A 23348-nucleotide genomic window follows, 5' to 3' on the forward strand; every position below is an offset into this window, starting at 1 on the left:
ATGTAAGCTATAGTTAAGAAATGTTTGTTCAATCGTAATACAGTAGTTAAATCAGCCATATTGTTTTATGGAAACAGACCCAGTATCGGCAAAAAAGTGTTAGTTCATGTTAGTTCATTCCTAGCATTTTTCTACGCAAAACATGTTAGTTCATTCCGAGCATTTTTATTAAAACAAATAATGTATTTTTCTAAACCTTGAGACCTAAGACGCTATAAAAAAGGTTTAAACGCATCTTTCCCTCATGACTAAAGAAATTCTCCCATATTTTTTTAGTAACTATTCTAAATCTTTTTCAACATTTTTTCTTAATTTGTCATAAGCTTTTCAAGAAATTGAAAAATATTCCCTAAACTTGTCAAATAATTGAAAAACATTCCCTAAATTTATTTTTGTGTGAACAACTTTATTACAAAAAGCATGTGAACAACTTTTCAAAATCACAGGACAAGCCCCGAGTTTTCAATTAAAAGTGTTGTGAACAATTTTTCTAAACTTTGAGCACATTTTTTCTTAATTTGTGAACAATTCCTCCTAAACTTGTCAACATTTTTTTTGCTAAAACTCGTAAATACGAACGTTAACATTTTTTTCAAAGTTTTGTCCACATATTTTCCAAAAAATTTGTCAACAATTTTTTTTCTTCTAAGGTGTGAACAACTATTCAATTTTTGTGAACATTTTTTTGAAATAAGCTGACAATAACTTTCGTAATCTTGTCTACATTTTTTTAATAAAATCGTGAACAGATCGTCAACAATTTCTTTCATTTTTTTTGTTACAACTCGAAAATACGAACGTTCACAAATTTCCAAAAAAGTTTCAACAGTTTTTTTCATCAAAGGTGCGAACAACTTTTCAAAATTTGTCAACATTTCTACTTTAAAATAAGTTGTGAAATAACTTTCCTAACCTTTTTTTACAGTTTTTATTATAAAATCGTGAACAGATTGTTAACAATATTTTTCCTAATTTTTGCTAATTTTTTTCTCCCAAACAACTTTACTAAAAATGTTGTTCACAACTTTTCTAAACTTGTCAACTTTTTTTTCTAAACTAGAGGCACAAATTTGTCAACTTGTCAAGCATAGGAACATTTTATAAAATTTGAGAACATTTTTCCTTAACTTATCAACAATTTATCCTAAACTTGTCAACATATTTTCCAAAATTGTTGTCAAATTTCTTCTTCTTCTAAGGTGTGAACAACTATTCATATTTTGTGATAATTTTTTTAAAATAAGTTGTCAATAACTTTCGTAAGTTTGTTCACACTTTTTTAATAAAATCATGAACAAATTGTTATCATTTTCTACTGTAATTATAATCAACAAGCGTCTCCTTTATTGATGAACTAAAGTAGAAGTATAACAAGCTTCGGTGATTCACGGAAACCTTTCGCTTGGGAACGTGGAGAGATGGCTTGCTCACATGATCTACTGATAACTTGTTCTCCTTCCGTATCCTGATTATTTTTAGTTCTGCAGATGGTTAGTGGTGGAATTAAACATGGCTGCTCTTATGGATTCGGAGCTAGCTAGTCATGATTTGTCTCATTGATCTATCTTATTGTCAGATGATGAGTGTTTCTGGGCGTCCATTCGTTACTACTGACACATCTAAATGCCGGGCACATGCAAAAGGAGCCACATTAATCTGAGGTGAGATCATGATAAATAACTACCCCCGCTTTGTTCCCCTCGGGGCAGCGCGGGCGGCGACCCAACTCTAGCCGCCGAACCCCCTTCACCTCCCTCCCACTCCTCGCCGCCGCCAGAGGGGTTGCCGGCGAAGGCTGTGCGACTGCCAAGGAAGGTGGCGGCGAGGCCTTGCTGCTTCGTCTTCTCGCGGAGGGCTTCGGAAGCCGAGGCGGCGGCCTCGGGCGGTGCGGCGGCGCCGGCTCTGCGGCAAGCGGCGCTCGCTGGTGCTCCTACTCCTCCTTGGCTGTGCGGGCGGTGAGCAGTGGAGGCGTCGGGCGCAGGTCGCGGCGGGTGGCCTGGTGCCCCTGGCTGCGAGTCAGATCTGGAGGTCCTTCCTCCCCCTTCCTTCGCCTTTTCCCCATTGGATGTGGTCTGTGGCGGTCGATGGTCGCCGGATCCATGGAAGGTGGGGACGCCGGAGGTGCGAGATCGGTCCTATAGAAATCTTTGGCCGGCTTTCTGGTCACGACGGCGGCGACGCCTGCTGGCACTGTTCCCCTTCTCGAAGGCGCCGTCGAGGTTCGATCCCCGCCCCCTCCCTTGTCATACCCGGGTGAAAACCTTAGCCAGTTCTGGGCTTGGCGGCAGCGACGCGACATCCGAGCGTCACCTTGCTGAAGGTGCCATCTTGGGCGAGTTGGGGGTGTGCACTGGCATTTCGATGTGGTTTTCCGGCGAGCAGCGACATGGCAGCTGGAGGTAGCGCCGCGAAGTCAATTTTCACAAGATTAGCTCCTTGTATTTGTCATGTCGACCGGCCGTGTGTGTGTGTGTGCTTGCCGGTGAGTCGGCGCCATTGCCATGGTAGGGGAGGGGATAGGGTTCCTCTCCCAGTGAGCAGCAACACGGTGTGGACGGTTTGGACATTAATTCATTGAGCATTGATCTTATCTCAGCTACGGTCGCTTATCAACTCTGCTATTTGTTCCATCGGCATCCTCGTCCTTCAGCAGCTTCGTTTCTTCGTGTATGACTCAGTGAGCTGCGGTTGGGCTCTTCTCCTGGTGATCTTTGCTCAGTGGGTTGGTCATGCTGAGAATCTCCCAAGGTGCTCCGGAATATATACCGTTCCTTTGCTCTAGGGTGAGTTGCTCCAATTTCCGACGGTCCGGCGCCCTTTGATCCAAGGTTAGGGGCAGGGGTCCCCTTCGGAATTGGAGAGGGAAGGTTCAATGACGGTGGTCTCCTTTCGGAGTGGATGAGGGCGTGTTCATCTCCACTAGGCGGGTTTTCCTCTTGAAGTTCTCTCGCTGTCATGCTTCGGTGTTTCATTCGCGTCGAAGGGCTCCTTGAGCATTAAGCTAATGTGCTTTCTGTTGTGGTGCTTGTAGGCTGTTTTGGTAGCACCTTGTATCTGCCGCTTTCAGTTTCTTTGTTTTCTTTCTCATTGTAAGGGCGATTGTAATTCCTGGCCGGTTGATGGCTTTGTTAATTCAAAGCCGGGCTCTGCTTGAGCCTTCGTTCTAAAAAAAATGATAAATAACTACAGTACTTATAATCAATGACCGCCCCCTTTATCGATGAACCAAAGTAGGAAGTATTACAAGCTTCCATGGTTGATATATATACAAGTAATCATAACAATTAGCAGAATGGCTCCCCTGTATCATAATTACATGATACTAACCATATATCACAATGAATAATGGTAGAATACATGGTAACTGTCCTGCACATCAGCTAACCACATATCACAATGGAGCCATGTATGTAAGCAGAATCAAACTACCGACAGAGTATAGTTTATTTTTACAAAAGAAAGTGCAAAGCCTTTACACAAACAAACAAACCAGGGATTGCAAAGGCTAGATCGAGCTAGTGGTAGGCAAAAGAAAATGAAGGGAAATAAACAGAGACAATGTCGTCGACCCTTCAGGACGAGCGCAGTAGTTGTTCCTCCAGCTTCACGACAGGTTGCCTTGGATGACTGGCAAGATGGCTCGCGAACTCTCTCCTGAATGCTTCATCATCGGTGCCCTTGAGCAAGACTTGCTTGAGTTCAGACAGATTATTCAGGCCGGCAAGCTGATATGATGTACCACTGGAGTAGTCAATTTCGAGCAGCTCAAGATTCTTCATCGATTTTGATCCAAATGAAACATGTAACTCGCTGGAGCTGCAAGCAATCTCGAGGATCTTCACCTTTTGGAAGCTTGACAACTCAATTCCATACATCTCGACATGAAAATGGAGCTTACCATCCTGAAGCTGTTTGACTCGAAGGCGTAGAATACATAGTTCTGATAGCACGGAAAGGAACTCTATGTCATTTTTCTTTAAAGTGTCCATCTCCAGAGTCAACTTTCTGAGCTTGACATACTGATCTGGATTGCTTGAAAGTGGCAGCCTATCAGCAAGGCCATACAGTTTAAGACTCTTTAGGTTCTTCCAAGGCAGGGAGATGTCATCCAAGCAACCCTTATTGTCTTGGTCGAGATGCACTGATAACGATTTGAGATGGCCGTGACCCTCCATTAGAGATAAGAACTCCTTGTTCTTCCTGCTGATGCCAGACATTCCAAGCTTGCGCAACTGTGTGAGCTTCTTGAGCTCTTCCAGGACGGCCTTCCCCCGTGAAGCACCGACATTGATGACACCGAGTGTATGCAACCCTGTGAGTTCTCCAAGCCCTCTAGGCACTTCAACACCAACCATGTGACGACGAGATGTACAGAACCGACTGCTGGATGAAGTAGGTGGTGCTGATGCAGCTGGGTTACTGTTGGTTGTGCTGCCAGCACGTATGTACTGTAGCTTTTGTAACTTGGTGATGCTTCCTGGCAAGGTGGCTATTGAGGTGTATCTGACATCCAGAGTCTCTAGTTGCCTGAGATAACCCAGTGAACTTGGTAGATGGTGGATCTCACGCTGTCCTCGCAGTGAGAGGAATTTGAGGCGATGCAGCCATTTCATCATCTTCTCAAGATCATCATCTCTTACTCCTCGTGCATCCTCCAGATCAAGCACCCGGAGAAGCTTCATTCCGTCCGAGATGAAGAATGATTTCCACTCACCAAGCACTGTCAGTGACCGTAGCCGCGAGAAGTCAATGCTCTTGAACACATCTTTGTTTCTATCCCAAGAAACCCGTATGACAAGGTGACGCCCTGTCCGCCTGTTGGTTAGGGCACAATTGCCCAGCAGTTCAAACACAAAATTTTCTTCCAATCGTCGTGACATGATGTACTCGTGGAAGAAACCATTGACCTCGCACAAAACGCTCCTTGTGTCACCTGGTTCGGCAGTGGCAAGTTTTCCTTCTGGCTCCTGAATTATGCTCACATCTAGGAGTTTGGAGAAGTACATCTCACCGATTTCATCGGCAGTTTCTTCATGGCTGTCCATCAAGTAACCCTCTGCAGCCCACCGCCTTACTATGCGCCTCCGTCGAATGATGTGATGCCGAGGAAAAATTGTCAAGTAGATGATACATGGCTTTAGTGAATCTTGACAAGTACGGAAGTACGAACTTATCGAATCAAATAGACCCTGTAGATTATCATACTCCGGTTTGGTCTCCAGGTCGACAATAAATCTCTGTTCCAAAGACCGTAAATTATCCACTATTCTGGTATGTCTGGCCAATACGTCTGCTATAGCAACAATTACTTTGGGAAGACCCCCACACCTGGGAACAAAGTCTTCTAGATCTCCAATCAAGTGGTTGCTTGTGAATGATGGTTTCGCCCTCTGTACCTTTTGTTCAGAAAAAAAATGTGATTATTAACTAGTAAATCTGCATGGTAACGAATTGTTCTGCTGTTTGGTTTCAGCACGCTGCTAATACGCTAGTTATAAAATAGGGGACCCCAGGGTGACCCGCTGGATATGTCATGAGTAATATTGCACTATGTTGTGTATTATTTTATTATTTACGACGTAGCGTTATTAACAAAAACTGTAAATAAATTGGAAACACTTTGGTTCGACGTACAAGTCACTAGCAGAAGTCTGAATAACCACATGTTTTGATTTCATTATCTTTGTACTACTCCAGAAATAGGCAATATAATTTTTTGGTAAACGGCAACAACGACCATATCTGCACCAACCATCTCATGACACCACATGGATTTCGATGCTCTTCAATAGTAAGGCCTTCAGGAAGAGAGCGACACCCAAGTGCCGCCGTCACTGGATCCAACCACAAGGCCCTAAAAAATCAATCAAAGCATATCCGAGCAATGTCTTCAACAAGGCAACGATGTAAGAAAAACATCGTCATTGCCGGGTATAACCACCCATGTCGGACCTAGGCTTTCTCCCAAGAGCTTGAGACTGGGTGCCCGAGTAGCACCACTATCGAAGTCACCCATGCGCTATCGCCACCAATTCTTCGCAATCCTAGCAGCTACATGTGATGCACCCACTGCCACTGCACAATCATCCCTACGCATCAAGCCGTCGTCCATAATTTGCATCTCACTACCGAATTAGTCAATCACCGGACTAGAAGAGATGAGTCCTCTAGAAGACCTTTCAATGACCACCGCCATTGTGGAGCCGTAGGAAGTCGTTGCAGTACAGTTTGCAAGCATCACCATCCAACCGTTTGGACCTGGATAACCAGCACCAAGCCATGGATCTTGTCACGACGGGCTGACCACCGCATGCGCGGAAGGCCAACACCGCGAAGACGTGGTCCACATCATAGCCTGGCATACACTGACCCCAGCACCACATCCGATCACAGCTTGCCAGACACTGGCCCGCACACGGAGGCCCCCACACATCACCACCAAGCCCTCCATGGCTCCAGATCCGCGTCACCGCACCCACACATCAACACCAAGAGTCCGCCCTACGCCGCCACCTGGAGCAGCCCCCATGGATCAGATCGAGGACGTGTGCCCCCGCGAGCCCGACTACTCAGCGCCACCAACCGTCATGATAGGGAGCTGATCCACCGCCACCGCCGTCGGCCGCCCTGACTTTGCCCGACGACTTCCCCCGACAGTGATGGAGAGGAGGAAGGGAGGAGTGGCGGGTATCAACGACTCGGGTTTGTATACCATCCGAGTAACCGCCGCGGGGGACGACACGGGATGGAGGGTGGGGGCTGTTTCCTAGTCTCAGTATGTTAATCGAGTTAGTTGGCTATATTTGCACAGTGATCAACCGGCCGAACTTTGTAGCTCACTGGTTTCTACTATCAATAGTCCCTCCACGTCAAAAATACATGACGTTTTAGACCCGTCTTCAGTTAAACACTTTTACTACGAATTTCATTTTAATTATTCAGACTGAAAAATTGAAAATCATATGTATAAGCAAAAAATATAGAACTGTGTTCTTTTCTGTTCTATACATCTATTATGATAGGAATTAGTGGTCAAAGTGACGTTATGAAGACTGTCTCAATGTCCAAACCATGGAGTAGAAACTTTCTAGTTCTCTTACTAATGAAATTGCATTAAGAAACGTGTAGATTCTTAGCACATCAGTGTATGATCTAAATCATACAACTTACATGCAAATAAATACTCCTTTAGTTGGGAATCTACCATGTTAATTAGGATTATTTGTTTGTTGAAGACAACGTTCGTCCACTAATTAGTTTGTTAACACTGATTTATTTAATAAAGTACAATTACAGATGCACACTTTTCAATATGATCTGTTGTCATTATATTAGTGTAATTGTTGGTCAAATTCTTATTGTAATCAAAACAAATACGCCCATGTTTATGGACAAAAGGCCTTCACAACAAGATACATGGTGTGCACACACATACATATTAAACGACAACATGCATCTTTCGGATGCAGAGGCTGGGGGTAAGCCTCCTTTTTCGAAAAAATCATTCTAGAGTGATAACTTAAATGACAGAAATATTCAGTATGTGAGAACGTACATGCAACTAGGAAGTTTTGTATACGTGACAGAAACACACCTGCATTTGGAAGAGATCAAAGGAGGCATCAGATTTTAGACCTTTGACACTCAACGCATCTCCGCGAGATGCACTACAATATGTGGCGATGCTTCGTTCCGTTGTAATAACGACGACGACACTTTTAGTCCCCTTTGCAGATAATAAGTCCGTATGTATAATATCCCATTCTTCCTTTGACTGGAGATCATCGATGACAAGTAGGCACCGTTGATTTTGAAGAATTTCACGGCACTTTTCAATGGGGTCCTTTTCTGAGTGAAATTCCGAGAGTATGCTCCGACAGAACTCAGATAAACTGAAGGGATGTGATGCATCCACCCAGACATACTTTTCAAATAGGCGACTGGTAGTTATTATCATATTACAGAATGTGTATCTGACAAGAGCTGATTTCCCGATACCAGTGATCCCCCACACAGAAATTATTGTCCCTTCTATACGCGCGCGTATTATATATTGACGGAGGTACTTAACTTCTGAATCGCGTCCAACAAGGGGATACTTCGTCACCCAGTCATGGGCTACTTCTTTTGTAGATGGGCTCCTTTTGTAGGCGGAACGTTGGCCCAGTTCAAACATCACTGGTTCGTTGCCTCTATCTCCATCGCCTTGACAACCCTGTGTATGTGTTGAGCGAGATAAATCACACAAGCACAATAATCTGTTATAGTACTGTTCTTCGAACTAGCACAGCGTACTGAAAATGTATGAGATATTTTCTTCTTCTTTTATTGACATTTGTGTTATGCAACTACAAACAATAAGGTTTGATAGTCATCCCAAATGTTGTGCCAATTAAAATGTGAATCTGTAGATTTTAATGATTTTAACCATGTTTATTTTGGAGTAAATATTACAATGGTACTTTTAAAGTTAACACGTTAACAATGACTATATGTTCACCCGCAAAAAATAAGACTATATGTGACCTCTGTATGTGATGTCAGATCCGAAGCTTGTGAATAATTTTTATGTGATTTTATAATTGCTCGTATGGTATTATGTGGTTTTTTTATGGTGCTTAATATACTGAATGGAAAAGGCTCAATATTTTTATCCAGATTGTCCAGGTTTTGAACCCGCAAAAAATGATTGCCCAGGTTTTTCTTTCGCCTATATTTTTCTTTTGAAACACGGTCCCTTAGGGCCTGATTCATTAAAAAAGGTCGAAGAGAGTTGCCCAGTTAATGAACGGAAAACCGGGCGAAAACTGTCACAACACGCCCGCAAAAACAAGGCACACAAGGCGATCTGGCAACCCACACAAGAACGCACACACGCCGCATTGGAGAAGAGTGCCGTCGAGGTTGCAATCCGATGTCATCGTCATCAGACCTGCACGAGGGCGACTCCGACTCCACCAAGATGTGAAAGATGTGATGTTCTAGACATGGACACAATCTCCAGGATGCAACATAATTGCACAATTACTATTTTGTATTAATATGTTGCCAAAAGATAAAGGATTTTGTTTAAATATTTTTCAAAGTTTGAGTCCAAGACTTTTATGTCATCTTCTATTTTGAAATGGAGGTACTATTATATGTTTACCCTTATTTATTTGAAGTTTCACCATGCTACTCTGGTCCCATTCTTTCATCTGCTCATTCTACAGTTTTAGTCGCATACATTTCATGTGTCATTGGTTTTATTATGTGCATTCACACATATAAAAAAAATTCAGCCTCATGGGCTACAAAGTTGTAACCCAGTATGTTATGAAACTCCTTAGTCCCATGCGTTCCTACCACCACAATGCTTTAGGTTAACTATTCCATCCACATGATTATAAAATACAGTAATAAAATAGAGAACATACCATTGGTATATATGGTACATCCTCTTTTATACTATAGGATTAGAAACCATATAAATTAACACAAAAATGTGTCTGATCACATGATAGAAATGAATTGGAGCTTATGTGCTATAGGTTTCTTTCCAGATAGTTAGATCATAAGATAAAATATCTCTAATCATAAAATTAAGCAATCTATATACTCCCTCCGTCACAAAATTCTTGTCTTAGATTTGTCTAGATACGGATGTATCTAACACTAAAATGTAACTAGATACATCCGTATTTAGACAAATCTAACACAAGAATTTTGGGACGGAGCGAGTATAATTTACTTCCAAATTTTAAATTTTAGAAAATTCTTGTGTGATCTATTTGAATAAAAAATGAGATGGATCAAGTTTGTCAATGTTGAATAAGAAACCTCATCGTTGACTTGCGATGACACCAACCCTATTTGTTAGTATTTATGTTGTAGTAGAAACTATCGATCATCAAGGTTCTAACTCCACGCTACTATCACTCCATCATGTTGGAAATATGAGCAATTTACAGAATGATTTTATTAACAGAAATACTAGATAAAACATGACTAGTATAGCAGTGATGAAACAAGTCATGCGATTTGACAAAGTGAAGGTAAATAACATTTGCATATATGAGCTAGAAACGATCATCTCTCGAGCAGACAGTAGCATAAATGAGGTAGATCCTAACATGTGTAGGGCAAACACTAGAAGAAGCAACTGTGACAGGACCTCTAATAGGAAAAACAAAAACACGTACGAGACAACAGCCGGAGCAAAGGCACTGGACTTGGGGTCGGTGTCCTCCATGTCGTCGAGGAGGTTGTCAACGTCGGGGAAGTAGTCGTCGGAGTCGGGGGCGTCCATGGCGAAGGAGTCAGTAGTCGTGCAGAGCGCTCCCCAAAAACCTTATCACCCTTTTGAGGTGCGGTTTCGGAGGCCTACTGTCCCGACCTGCGGTGCACGCCGCAAGCCGGGATGAGGAAGATCGTAGCAGGAGCGCAGTGCTCAGGAACCTCTAATAGCAGTAGTTCTGGTGCGTCTGCGTGGCAAAAATTTGGACATCGGTTCAGCTCATTCCCGCAACCCGCGGCGCGGAGTGACGAGGCAGGCGGCGGAGGAGGAGCGCGCGTGGATGTCCCTCTTGTTCTTATGCTCATACAAGTGGGGAAGGAGCCTCCCTTATAAAGAGGTCCAACTCCCTCTAAACTAGCAATGTGGGACTAAACTTTAGTTCCACCTCTTGCCTTGCACTAATGGGCTGCGTGGGCCTCTAGGATTTATTAGAAATTTCTGAAACTGCTATTGGGCTAGGCCAAAAATAGACAAAATTCCAGCACATCAAACTTAGATATAGTTGGCAAACTCTAGTATGGTTTGCATAATCTATCAGACGCTAAAGAGCAATTCGTCTGGTCTCATCATATCATCTTCATACGGTGGGGTACACTAACATGTTTATATGAATATTTGTACAAATACATCCACGTTCTAAAAAGAACAAGCTAATTAAAAGAAATAATCACTTATTAGGCTCAAGGCTTCAATTTGAGAAAGGAACACCCCTCGTGTACATATTCACAAATTGCCATCTGCGTGCCTAGCCGGTTATGTACAACATAACAATTTTGTTGCAAAGGTTTCATGGGTCATCCGCGTATCCATCAAGTTTGTATTGGTGTGACACATATCCTTAGGTATAACATGTTACTTACAAAGTAATAAGTGTATTGCAAAAATTTCATGGGTCATTTCGTATATCCATCAAGTTTATTGGTGTGATGTATATGCTGTGGTGTACATGTTTAAATCTATAGTAGCATGCAGAACAAAGCATAGCTTAGCCGGTGAGAGGGTTGGTTGTGTTTGCAACTCACAAGAGATCAAATATAGTTTTGACATCATGTGTGTCCCATTAAAGTGTATTATTTTTATGGTCCTAAAATGTTGTACATACCCTCAACAGCAAGACAATTCTCCCTCACAAAAAAAAGCAAGACACCTCTATTAACTTCGCCAATCTCCAATCTCTACAATTCCGGACTTCTCATAGACGTTATGTGAGTGTGGTGTGATTCTATATGTCATACATGATGTTTTATAAATTGGGAGTAACATATATATTGTTCTTAATCTGGTTAATAATTCAGGTCCACGTACCAATATCATTGCACAAAAAGTTCACTGCTCAACAGTAGGATGATAATTATTTATATGAAGCTGCGAAGATTTCTAGACAATGTTACATTTACACACTTAAAAAGGCAAATCAAATTGTTATATATATATGTGTGTGTGTGTGTGTGTGTGTGTGTGTGTGTGTGTTTGTGTGTGTGTGTGTGCGCGCGCGCGCGCTGACTTATCAAATGTGATATATTAGGCACACTTATGATGATCATACGGTTGCGATTAGATTAGTTATAATCACGATGGTATACCATTATGATATATTAAGGGCATTTCTCAAATATGCCACCACTATGACTGCGAAGACGAAGGAGGCAATTGATTGCGGTGAGTGGATCTCCTCCGGCTTATGCGGATCTCCTCCCGCCGGCGGCTTACCTTGGCGCCGGGGTGGTCTGCAACGGCGGCGGGTGGTTGCGGCTCGCGTTTTGCATGTTTGCGTACGGATGAGAGTCGGGACGAGGGATCGGCGTGCGAGCAATCAACGGATTTGCGCCGGCGAAAATCGGACGACGAGATTGCCGCCGAGTTCTGGGCAGATATTGGGTTCCCCACTCCTGCTTCTAGGGTCTGGGAGAGACCTTCTTCCAGGAAGTTACCATCTACGGTAAGGGCGGCTCAGACGGATGAGGTGAAGTCCTTGGATCTGCGGGCGTCCCCATCCAGGGCGGTCACACAGACCGGACGGGATACGGCTAGGGTGGCGGCTTCATCTAGGGTTCTTGTAAGACCCTGGATTGGACCCATTCCGCCGGCAAGGATTTCTCCGTCTCTTTCAATAGGCGACGTTCTCAGCAAGGCCGGTCTCGGCACGGTGGCGATGTCGACACCAGCCAGGAGCCCGACGCCTGCACCGATTCTCAGATCGCCGGATCGGTCTCCGACGATGGGCCCCCAACCTATTCCAGGTTTGTCAGATCCCCCACGTCCATTACGCATGGTTAATCTCAACCGTTGGCTGTCTCATATGTGGAACAGGAATAGCCATCGGAGAAACCCTATTGCCACTCGATCCTTCGCATCTGTCCTGTGCGCCGCCGTGATGTCCCGCGAGGTGCCGCCCGGCTCGGGCTTGCCCCGCTCTGCCGCCGCCGTCCCGCAACCGGTGGACCCTTCGACATCGGGAGGTGCACCAGGCTTCGCGCCGGGTGTATTCACACCTGTCCTTCCGACACCGCAGCTGGCTAACTCCAACACCACGCCGTCTCCTTCTCTGCAACCTACTGCGCCTGCGCCAATGCAACCGCAGCAGCAGCTTTATCAGGTCAATTTGCCGCAGCAGCTCTACCAGCAACAGCCGTTCTACCATGCTTCGGTTGGGTATGTGCAGAACCAGCAGCAGCCGATGTATGCATATCATCCGGCTGGACCTCTACCGCAGCAGAATCTTGGCCCGCCTCCAGCTACTCCTCAGATCGCTTTTAATGCCGGACTGACGAATGCGACGGCCGGTGGACAGGATTGGTTTGTGCGCCCTCGGAAGCCAAAAGGAGGCAAGGGCGGAAGACCAAAATTTCGTCCAGGTTTACTTGCTCCCACTGTTACAACTGCTGCGACAGTCTCTCATGGTTCTCAGGGAATGCAGTCTCTTGTTCCAATGCCTCTTGCGACAGCAGCCCAACCGGTTTTGCCACAGGTTCAGCAGTTATTTCAGACGCAAACTTCACAGGCGCAACCTACACCGATTCTCGGAGTGACCACAGGGGCAAAAAAATTGTGGTGCACCAAGTGCCAGGCTGCGGGGCACCTTGCTGAAGATTGTGAGACGCAGCAATTCTGCTTCATTTGTAACAAGTCCAATCATCCGATGACTCTGCGTCGCTGCCCGGCTCTTAAGATGCCAAAGCCGGCGGCGATGCTCTGCGGATATGGTACAGAGAATATGGCCTTCTTTCAAATGCCGGATAATATTTGCAGAGCTGATTTGGCGCCACAAACTTCACCAACAGCCCTTGTTACGATCTCGGGAGGTTCTATATCTGCTGGCATTGTGGAGGCAGAGGTGGCTAAGATCGCGCAGTACCAGAACCAGTGGACGTGGGAGGCAATTCCGCATGGACAGAATGCTTTCCTCATGTCTTTTCCCTGTGAAGAGGTGCTTCTGAGAGTAACTGGGTTCACGGTCTTTATAAAATCGCATAATGTCACATTGGAATTCAAGGCATGGCAGTCAGAGGACATTCCGTTCCGCTTTGAGCTCATTCCAGTTTGGGTGCATGTTCATGGTGTTCCACATGCACTACGACATTTCTTGGGTCTTTGGGCGGTTGGTTCTGTTATTGGTTCAACCTTGGATGTCGACCTTCTTTGCTTACGCCGCCGGGGTATAGTTCGGATACAGGTGGGAGTGCTTAACCTTGATGCCTTTAAGAGGAGCACTATCAACTCGCTTTCGTCGGATGTGGTGGTTCAGAAGAAGGGCTATGAGTTCCGTTATACATTGGAAGAAGAGGACTTCCGTGTAGATGATGACTTTGTACCACGTGTTTGGGAGCATGAAGATGATTTTGAGGGGGACAAGGGCCATGATAGAGAGGATAGGACCAGGGCTGATGACATGAGCAAGAGGCCAAAAGCGTCCTCGACTTCCATGCACTCGACGGCTACCTCAACTTCGGGTGGTGCCGTTCCGATGCAGACTACATCCGTTACCCCCGCTCACCCTGCTGCTCTTCCTGGACCGGTTGCGGGGGGAAATATGATTGCAGTCACGCCTCCGAATTCTTCCAGGGCACCTAGCTCGCCGTCCCGTATGTCTGTGTCGCCCCCGTTGTTAACTGATACACCGGCTGCACCGGAGGAGCAGCTTCGGGATGACAGCCCCTCTGCGCCACAGGAGATCGGATCACCTAGGGTGGATGTGGATGACCAGGTGACGACACCGACCTCGGCTTCACTGCGACCTACTTGTCGTCGGGGGGTCATTTTCTCCCCGGCGGTGAGAGCGGACCACGACCTTGCGCTGGCGGAGCTTCGGGCGCTGTCCTATACACCTTCCTCGCCGGGCGGGGGGGAGTCCCCGTTGGCGAGCGAGGTGGAGGGGGGGAGGTCGCCGTCTGCCAGGGCTGCCTCACCTACGCCGGAGCCTTCTACTCCACCATTCAGGGCTTCCGAGTCGTCACCGGCTAATCTCAGACGTAGCGGGCGTCATCATGTTGACTCCTATGGGGCTTCCGCTACGGACGAGGACTCAATGCGGAAGGCCATGCGTAGAACGGCCTCGCGGAACCTCGACTTTGATGGTACGTCCACTTCCAAATCCTTCCTTTCTTTTGACAATGCCAAAGTATCTTCAAATATCACTAGCCTTGGTATTTCACTCGGTAAAAATGTATCAGCCGTTGACTTGTCTGTTAAGGCTCTTAAGCAAGTGGAGTTCGACCGGCTTACGGTTGCTCCTAAATCGCGTATTCTTGTGGACCCCTTAGTATCAGATGAGGAAGACGAGGAGTCGGATGCCAATCATGAAGGCAAACTTCTCTCCCATCTGGTCCAAGATGCAACTGAGGTAGACTTAGAAGATACCATGCGCGACACTATGCTATGTGAGCTTGTCGCATCGGTACGTAAGAACAAGTCTAGTTCAGGGAAAAAGAAGGGACGCTCAAATAAAAAAGCAAAAGTCTCCAATTGCAAAAAAGGTTCATCATGAAAGGGATGTTTTGGAATAGCAGAGGTCTTGGCGACTTGGCTAAACATAGACATATTTCTGATTGTGTCAGGGATTATGCTCTTGACTTTGTGGCAATCTCTGAGTGTGGTAGGCGTGACTTTCCTACACGTGATCTAGACCATTTTTCATGTGGTAAAGATTATGAATGGCACATTTTACCGCCTTCAGGGAGGTCCGGGGGTATCCTGTTAGGTATACACTCCACCTACTTGGAACTTCTTTCATCGTCGAAGGGGGAGTATCACATTAAATTCAACCTTCGAAACAAAGCCGATAACTTCATCTGGAGTTTGGTAGCCATTTATGGTGCCGCTCAAGAGGAGTTCAAATCGGCTTTTCTCAAAGAAATTGTCAACACCTGTCGAGAAAATCCACACCCAATGCTACTTGGGGGGGATTTCAATATTCTTCGATACCACCAGGAGAAAAACAATGACAGATTTGACACTAGATGGCCATTTCTTTTTAACGCTGTTATTGATAGCCTCGACTTGCGGGAACTTTCTATGTCGGGGCGCCAATACACTTGGGCTAATAACAGATCTATACCAACTTTTGAAAAACTAGACCGGGTGCTAGTTACCACGGATTGGGAATTTAAATACCCCCTAGCCTCGGTACGAGCACTGGAGAGAATTGAGGCCTTATCGGATCATGCCCCATTGCTTACTGATTTTGGTCAAGCAGCTGCTAGTACGAATCGCCAACAGTTCAAATTTGAGCTGGGATGGCTTAGTAGAGAGGGTTTTCATGAGTTGGTTAAAAAGGTGTGGCAGCGTCCACCTCGTGGCGACACACCAATTCAACGTTGGAACTATCTCATTCGTGCGTTGCGCCAATTCCTTCGTGGTTGGGCCAAACACACCGCAGGGATATATAAGCAAGAAAAGTTGCGACTCTCTACCTTAATTGACTCCTTAGATAAAATCGCGGAGGTGCGGCTGCTTTCAGCTATGGAGATTGAGCATAAGAGTCAGCTCAATGAGCAGCTAGCCCGCCTGTTACGCGAGGAGGAAATTAAATGGTACCAAAGGTGTAAGACTGATTCGCTGGTACTTGGAGACGACAATACAAAATACTTTCAAATGTTAGCCAATGGCAGACATAGAAAGAAACGTATCTTCGCTCTAGATCAGGAGGAGGGTCGAATTGAGGGGGATGCTCATCTAAAGAAATTCATTACTAAGTATTATAAAGATTTGTTTGGTCCATCTATGAATACGACAATGGAGATGGATGAGTCTAATTTTCATGATATTCAGCAACTTTCCAATGCGGAAAACGAATTCCTAACCTCTCCTTTCTCTGAGGAGGAAATTCGGACTGCAGTCTTTCAGATGGAACATAATAAGTCTCCGGGTCCGGATGGCTTTCCGGCGGAGTTCTTTCAAAATTTCTGGGATATGTTAAAATCAGACTTGGTTCAGTTGTTTAACGAACTGCATGCTCACAGATTGGACATTTCCCGTCTAAATTTTGGGGAAATAATTCTTCTACCTAAGTCGAAAGATGCGAGTCAGATTCAACAATATAGACCGATTTGCTTACTAAATGTAAGTTTTAAAATCTTCACCAAGGTCGCCACTAACCGACTGAACGGGGTGGCAGACCACGTAGTCAAACCATCCCAAACAGCTTTCATGCAAGGACGAAACATTTTGGATGGAGTTGCTGTCCTTCATGAAACGGTTCATGAGCTGCATCACAAAAATTTGAACGGAGTCATTCTTAAAATAGACTTCGAGAAAGCTTACGATAAAGTAAAGTGGCCCTTTCTGCTTCAAACATTACGAATGAAAGGGTTTTCCGATACTTGGTGTCGATGGGTTGAGAGCTTTGTGTCCGGAGGTAGTGTTGCCATTAAGCTAAATGATGACGTAGGCAACTATTTTCAGACAAAGAAGGGGCTCCGTCAGGGAGATCCTGCATCACCCATCTTGTTCAATATTCTGGCCGATATGCTAGCCACTCTCATCGAGAGAGCCAAGTTAGCAGGTCAAGTCACTGGGGTCATCCCTCATTTAGTACAAGGAGGCCTATCAATATTGCAGTATGCGGATGACACTATACTGTTTTTGGATCATGACTTAGAAAAGGCCAGAAACCTCAAACTGCTTTTATGTGCTTTCGAGGATTTATCTGGCCTAAAGATTAATTTTCATAAGAGTGAACTGTTCTGCTTCGGCGAGGCCGCAGAAGCATCACCAAGATTATGCTGAAATCTTTGGTTGTCAACTCGGACAATTTCCGATTCGATATCTGGGTATCCCTATCCATTATCGGCGATTGACTATAGCTGAATGGAAACATGTTGAAGAGAGATTGGAGAAACGTCTGGCTAGTTGGAAGGCCAAACTTCTGTCCTATGGGGGGCGACTAATCTTGATTAATTCCGTCCTTACCAATATGGTTCTCTACATGTTATCATTTTTTCATCTCCCAAAAGGTGTGCTACAGTGTCTTGATTACTTTAGATCAAGATTTTTTTGGCAAAGTGATAGTGAAACCAAGAAATACCGTTTGGCTAGGTGGAATGTCTTATGTCGACCAAAAAGCCAAGGGGGACTTGGTATCCAGGATCTAGAGTTCAAAAATATTGCATTACTCAGCAAATGGGTTTATAAACTACTCACTGAGGATGGAGTTTGGCAGGAAATCATTCGTAATAAATACGTGGGTTCCAAAGCAATCTCCCAAGTCTACTGGAAACCGGGTGACTCACACTTTTGGAGCGGGGTGATGAAAGCTAAAGATTTCTTTTTCCAATTCGGAACGTTGTCGGTCAGGGACGGCTCCCAAATTCGATTCTGGGAAGACACATGGTTGGGGAACATTCCTTTAAACGTGCAATACCCAAGCTTATATCGGATAGTTAGACACAAGTTTGTCACGATTAAGCAAGTGTTGGGTCAAGAAAACCCAGATATTTCTTTTCGTAGAACGCCCGTTGGACCTCGTTTGGCAGCATGGCAGGATTTGCTAACCCGTTTGGGAGCAATTCAGCTGTCTGAGGAACCAGACATCTTTCGTTGGAAATTGCATCAAAGTGGAAAGTTTTCGGTAAAATCCATGTATGATGCATTGGTACATAACGAGGTTCCAATTGATAATCGAAAACTGTGGAAGCTTAAGATCCCTCTGAGAGTGAAAATTTTCCTATGGTTCTTTAATAAGGGGGTTATCTTAACTAAGGACAATTTGGCACGACGAAATTGGCAAGGTTGCAAAAAATGTGTTTTCTGTCATCATGATGAGTCGATTAAACACTTATTTTTTGAATGCAAGTTCGCACGATCTGTTTGGGCCATTGTACAAATAGCTTCCAATTTATATCCCCCACGTAGTGCACGTAATATATTCGGCAATTGGTTGAGGGGTATAGATAAACAGTTTTCTGCTCACATTCTTGTGGGGGCGGCTGCCTTATGTTGGGCATTCTGGCTCACCAGGAATGATATTGTTTTTAACCATGCATCTGTTCCTTCTCCTTTGCAGGTTATCCATATATGCTCGCGATGGCTCCGTACATGGTCTATCCTGCAGAAGCCGGAGGACAGAGACCTTTTTTTGATGGCGTCTACCAGGCTGGAGCATTCTGCCCGGGAAATTTTCTACCCCCATGGTTGGCGGTGTGATCTTCGGATTGATTCAGTACCTTTATAGGCTGGACTTTTTATTTTTATCTTTTATTATGGTTCTTCGCCAGACTATCTAGACATTTACTTCTGCGAACTTTGGCTGTGTGCATCTAGTTATGCAGAGGCCGGGTGATTTTTTGATGCGATTGTATCAACTCGATATTTCAATTCAATGAAAAGCCCTTTATCGAAAAAAATTCTAGCCGGTCCCTTACAACCGGTTAGGGAAGTAAAAATGCAGTTTTCCTCCTTTGACCCGCACCAAACCGATCGCTTAAAACCATTAGAGGAATCAAAAATTTATTCGGCCACCACAAATCTCCCTATTTTTACTCCATTGCTCGGAGGCCGAGCAAAATTCCTCTCCCTCTCTTCCTCTCCTCTGCCTCCTTTCCCCCTCGCCCCGCCGCCGGCGCGTCTCCCACCCTTCCCTGCCACCCCATCTCCAGGTGCAAACTGTAAATATTTTCTCTTGTAAAAATAAACATGCAGACTTGTGAGAAATGTTTGTACCTATTTTACATTTTTTACTCTATTGGCAGTGGTAATATTCCTTTTTAATTAATTTTATATCCAGTCATGTGTACAGCCTAGCATGTTATCCCTACCAGCAGGTTCACTACTTCAGCTAGCCTATATCATGTCTTGTTTTCTCAATTGGGACTTCTTTTGGTGACATATTTAGGACTTGGAGAAATCATCAGGCTCACGTTAGGATTGAATGCCAATTCTGCTTTCCATTTTCTGTATGGAACAAAGACTCTATTAAAGCAGTACTGACTTCTCTTTAAATCCTAGCGGCAAATTGTAGATCTAACTATGATGTGGACCAACCTGGTGACTAAAAGAAATTCTTTGTATTGTGCTTTTAATATATAATAGGTAGATGATAGGGCATGTCATGTTCAATACCTATATTATATATATATGATTTTACTCTTTTTGTCCTAGGTAAGTTTAGCCAAGCTTGTATAAACCACTGTTTCACAATTGCATCGCAACGTCTTTGCTAATATTTTTATTTCTTTACTCACAAGGTTTTGTATTAATTTGCTAGTATTTGACAACCATATCAAGTATCAGATGTGTGCTGTAGATGTGTTATCAGCTTACTAAGAACACTTAAAGTTTAGATAGTGAGCTAGCTAGTCAAACACTTATATAGCTAGGTTAGCACATCAATCATTTGCATGTGATACTATACCAATATGCAAAATTTAATTTTGTATAACAAATAGATTGGTCTGATATACATGGTATTAATTAAAATTTTACTGAAACAAAATCAGACCATCAAGCCAATTTATAAGTGATATTAGGCTAGCATGCAAAACTAGAATTGGAATAGTTTTTGTGGCGTGCAATTATGATCCACTGCGACAATGACAAAATATCATCTATAGCTACTGTTACTTTGTGACACATCAATCAAGTGTCTATACTAGCAGATTAATCTCTAGATGTTATGATCTATTGTGATATTTCCGATAAATGCTCTATTGTGATATTATTTAGCATGTTAATTGAGAGCGCGGTGTGATGTAATTGCAGTAATAAATAATATACGTAGTAGATAGGTTAAGTTCATCACATGGAAATTGATGTCCTAAGAATAACTAATGATATATGTTACCTCCTTGAAGAGAGCACAGACAGAGTGCTCAGGCGAGAACTGCTTCAGCTCCGTTAGCTGATAAGAATGCCCAATGCACAAGCTCGCTATCTCGAAGCGCTGCGTGGATACGATGATCCAGCTACCATTCTTCATGTCAGGAAGAAATGTCCTGATAGCGTCCCACTCTAGCATATTTGAAAAGCCTTCCAATACTATAAGATACCTCTTCTCCGTGACGAGCTGCTTAAACTCCTTGACGAGATCTTCATTGGTGGCGGCGTCCATCTTAATTAGGACATGCGTCCCTACCATGGTTGAATCTTTGCAAGAGTTTTCATAGAACTGAGCCATGATGCTCCGGATGAAGTCTCGGGAATTGAAAGGATGTGTGATCTTCACCCATGCACGACAGGTGAAGTATGCAATGAACGACGTGTCATTGTATACCTTCCTGATGATGGATGTGGTACCAAGGTCGCCGTCGACCGTCTCCCACACTGAAATAACTCGAAGCTCTTGGACGTCTTTCTTGGTGATCAACTGAGCGAGATCCCGAAAGCATGGTTGCCTTTTCATGGCACCCCTTGCCGTGAGTAGCATGTTGAGTGCTACTGCGCCGGCAGCGTCGCCGGATGTAACGTGTTGTTGCAACTTAAACAGCTTGGGGTCAGAGTCCATGATGTGGCTGTAGCGCAAGTAGCTCTTGCCCAACTCCTCAGCCCTGGTTCTCATCTGCTGTAGCTCCGCGACCGCCATGTCCAGATGCAGTGCCGATGAAGGCCAGCAGGGGAATAATCTAAAACACCAGGTGGGTTTGTTGTCGAGGTGAACAACAAACTCGATGCAGTCCTCGAGGTCGTAGGCGAGCTCGCGGACCTGCCTCACCCAGGTCTTCACCAGATTGTTCTTGACGCGCTCTTCAGTGGCGACGTCAAGGAAAGAGTGGATCATCTCGAACTCCAATGTGATGAGCACCATATTTCCCCGTGCATTCGCACGCAGCTCCTTCTCCTCTTCGACCGCCGCCTTCACCTTGCTAAGCGCCGCCTGCACCACTGTCTTGGCCAAACCCAGCACCAATAGCTCCGCCATTGCTCTCTATGTCTCTCGCCTAGCTAGCTTGAGGTTGATTAGTCTCTTGTTGGGTGTGGTGCGAGTGGTAGCTGGAGTAGTTGTGCTACCGGAAGACGGCACACTTAAAAGGAAATTGACGGAGGTCGAAATGTGATACTGGAAGTTGGAAAAATTAAAACAAAGACTAACTAGACCACATACAAGAGACCATAAGTCTTCAACATAATCGAGGATTGTTATTTTTAATTAAGCATACGAGTGTGTTCGCTAATTAATGCACATGATTGGGAAAATAGCAATTGTGTGTGTCATGACGTGTGCCTTATGACGACCTATTGCACACGCCTCTGCTTGCCAAACTGTGTGGCCTGTAAGGGCATCTCCAGCCGTTGGCCCCCCAGGGGGCGTCTAAAAGCGCCGCCTGGGGGCGAGCCGGCGATACACTCGGCGCTGGGAGCGGTTTTGCGTCCAGTCGTCGCCCCCAGGCGCCGAAATTGGCCCACTTTGCAGCCCAATTTCGGTGAATAAACGGCCCATATGGCCGAGAATAAGCCCATATTCGGCGTGGATTCGTCGTTCAATTATCAACACACACATATTTCATCACAGAAAAATCAAATACTTCAACAAAATACTACAACAACAAATAGTTCAATACAAATTATATAGTTCAACAAATAAAAACTCGTATTTCATCACTCGGCGTCCCCCTTGAGCCTCCATAGGTGCTCAATCAGATCTTTCTGCAGTTAATGATGCACCTGTGGGTCTCGGATCTCCTGACGCATACTGAGATAGGCAGTCCAAGTTGCCGGTAGCTGGTGATCAACTTCGGCTAGAGGACCCTGCCTGTAGTATGGTTCAGTGTCAAACACTGGGTCTTCTTGCTCGCTCTCGATGATCATGTTGTGCAAGATGACACAGCAAGTCATGATCTCCCACATTTGATCTTTCGACCAGGTCTGAGCGGGATACCGAACAACAGCGAATCGAGATTGGAGCACACCAAATGCCGAAATGTTCTCTCGCCATGAAGTGGAGCATCGGCGAAGTAGTCGGAGTAGAGCATGCAGTAGCCGTGCAGACGATGCCGGTTCTTTGCTTTCACCCGCCCCGGCGCCGCGCCACCTCGACGCGGCTTTTCATTGCTCGCCAGCAGCTGGGCGAGGGCGGCGAGCACCATCAGATGCTCTTCTTCCTGGACGTAGGCCGCGGCTTCCTCCTCCAGCAGCGTGGCGAGCTCTTCCTCCTCATCCGAGTCCATCATCAGCACAGTCAAAACGCCGAACACCTTGCGCTCGGTGGGCGTGTACCCGCCGTTAAACCGCGCCTCCGCGGCCGGAAACGGCAGCCGGAAACGCCCAGCTGCTGCGGGAGGGGCTGCCGCGGCGAAGCGCTGCTTTTCCGGCGGGGAATGGCTATCTAGCGGAGTAGGCCGGCGGCCGTCGCCGGAATATAGCTAGTGGTGGCCGAGGGCGCGGGGGTGCGAGGCGAGTCGGGGGGAAGAAAACCTTGACTTTTTCCCTGTCGGTGTGGGCCAGGCGTGCTTTTCCCTAGCGCCGGAGCCCCCAACGGCTCCCCAGCGCGCTGGGTTCGGCCTGTGACCGCCGGGCGGAAAAAAGGTCCGTACCGGCGATTTTCGGCGTCCTGGGGGCGCGACTGGGCCGTTTTTTCGGCGCCGGCGCCGAAAAAGTGGCCTGGGGGGGCCTGTTGGGGGCGCGGCTGGAGATGCCCTAACGC

The 23348-nt window shown here is 45.4% G+C and overlaps 1 protein-coding gene across 1 annotated transcript; it reads right to left on the reverse strand.

Annotated features, from left to right (window-relative positions):
- Nucleotides 1-3483: 3483 nt before the first annotated feature.
- Nucleotides 3484-21626, reverse strand: LOC119335503 (disease resistance protein Pik-2-like). The gene is made up of 3 exons (XM_037607624.1): nt 20553-21626; nt 7595-8215; nt 3484-5396 (listed from the first exon to the last, which is right to left on the reverse strand). The coding sequence occupies exons 1-3, from the start codon at nt 21624-21626 to the stop codon at nt 3573-3575; spliced, it is 3519 nt and encodes a 1172-aa protein (XP_037463521.1). The 3' UTR covers nt 3484-3572.
- Nucleotides 21627-23348: the final 1722 nt, after the last annotated feature.

The sequence above is a fragment of the Triticum dicoccoides genome, chromosome 7B (assembly GCF_002162155.2).
Source record: "Triticum dicoccoides isolate Atlit2015 ecotype Zavitan chromosome 7B, WEW_v2.0, whole genome shotgun sequence".
NCBI classification, from domain to species: Eukaryota; Viridiplantae; Streptophyta; class Magnoliopsida; order Poales; family Poaceae; genus Triticum; species Triticum dicoccoides.

Excerpts from the sequence above, each read along its gene's own strand:
- LOC119335503 (XM_037607624.1), bottom strand. The coding sequence starts at position 21,626 with ATGGCGGAGCTATTGGTGCTGGGTTTGGCCAAGACAGTGGTGCAGGCG. Across the intron at positions 8,216-20,552 it reads TCTGTGCTCTCTTCAAGGAG|GGTTGTCAAGGCGATGGAGA; the intron begins GTAACATATATC and ends ACACATACACAG. Across the intron at positions 5,397-7,594 it reads TTGATCTCTTCCAAATGCAG|GTACAGAGGGCGAAACCATC; the intron begins GTGTGTTTCTGT and ends TCTGAACAAAAG.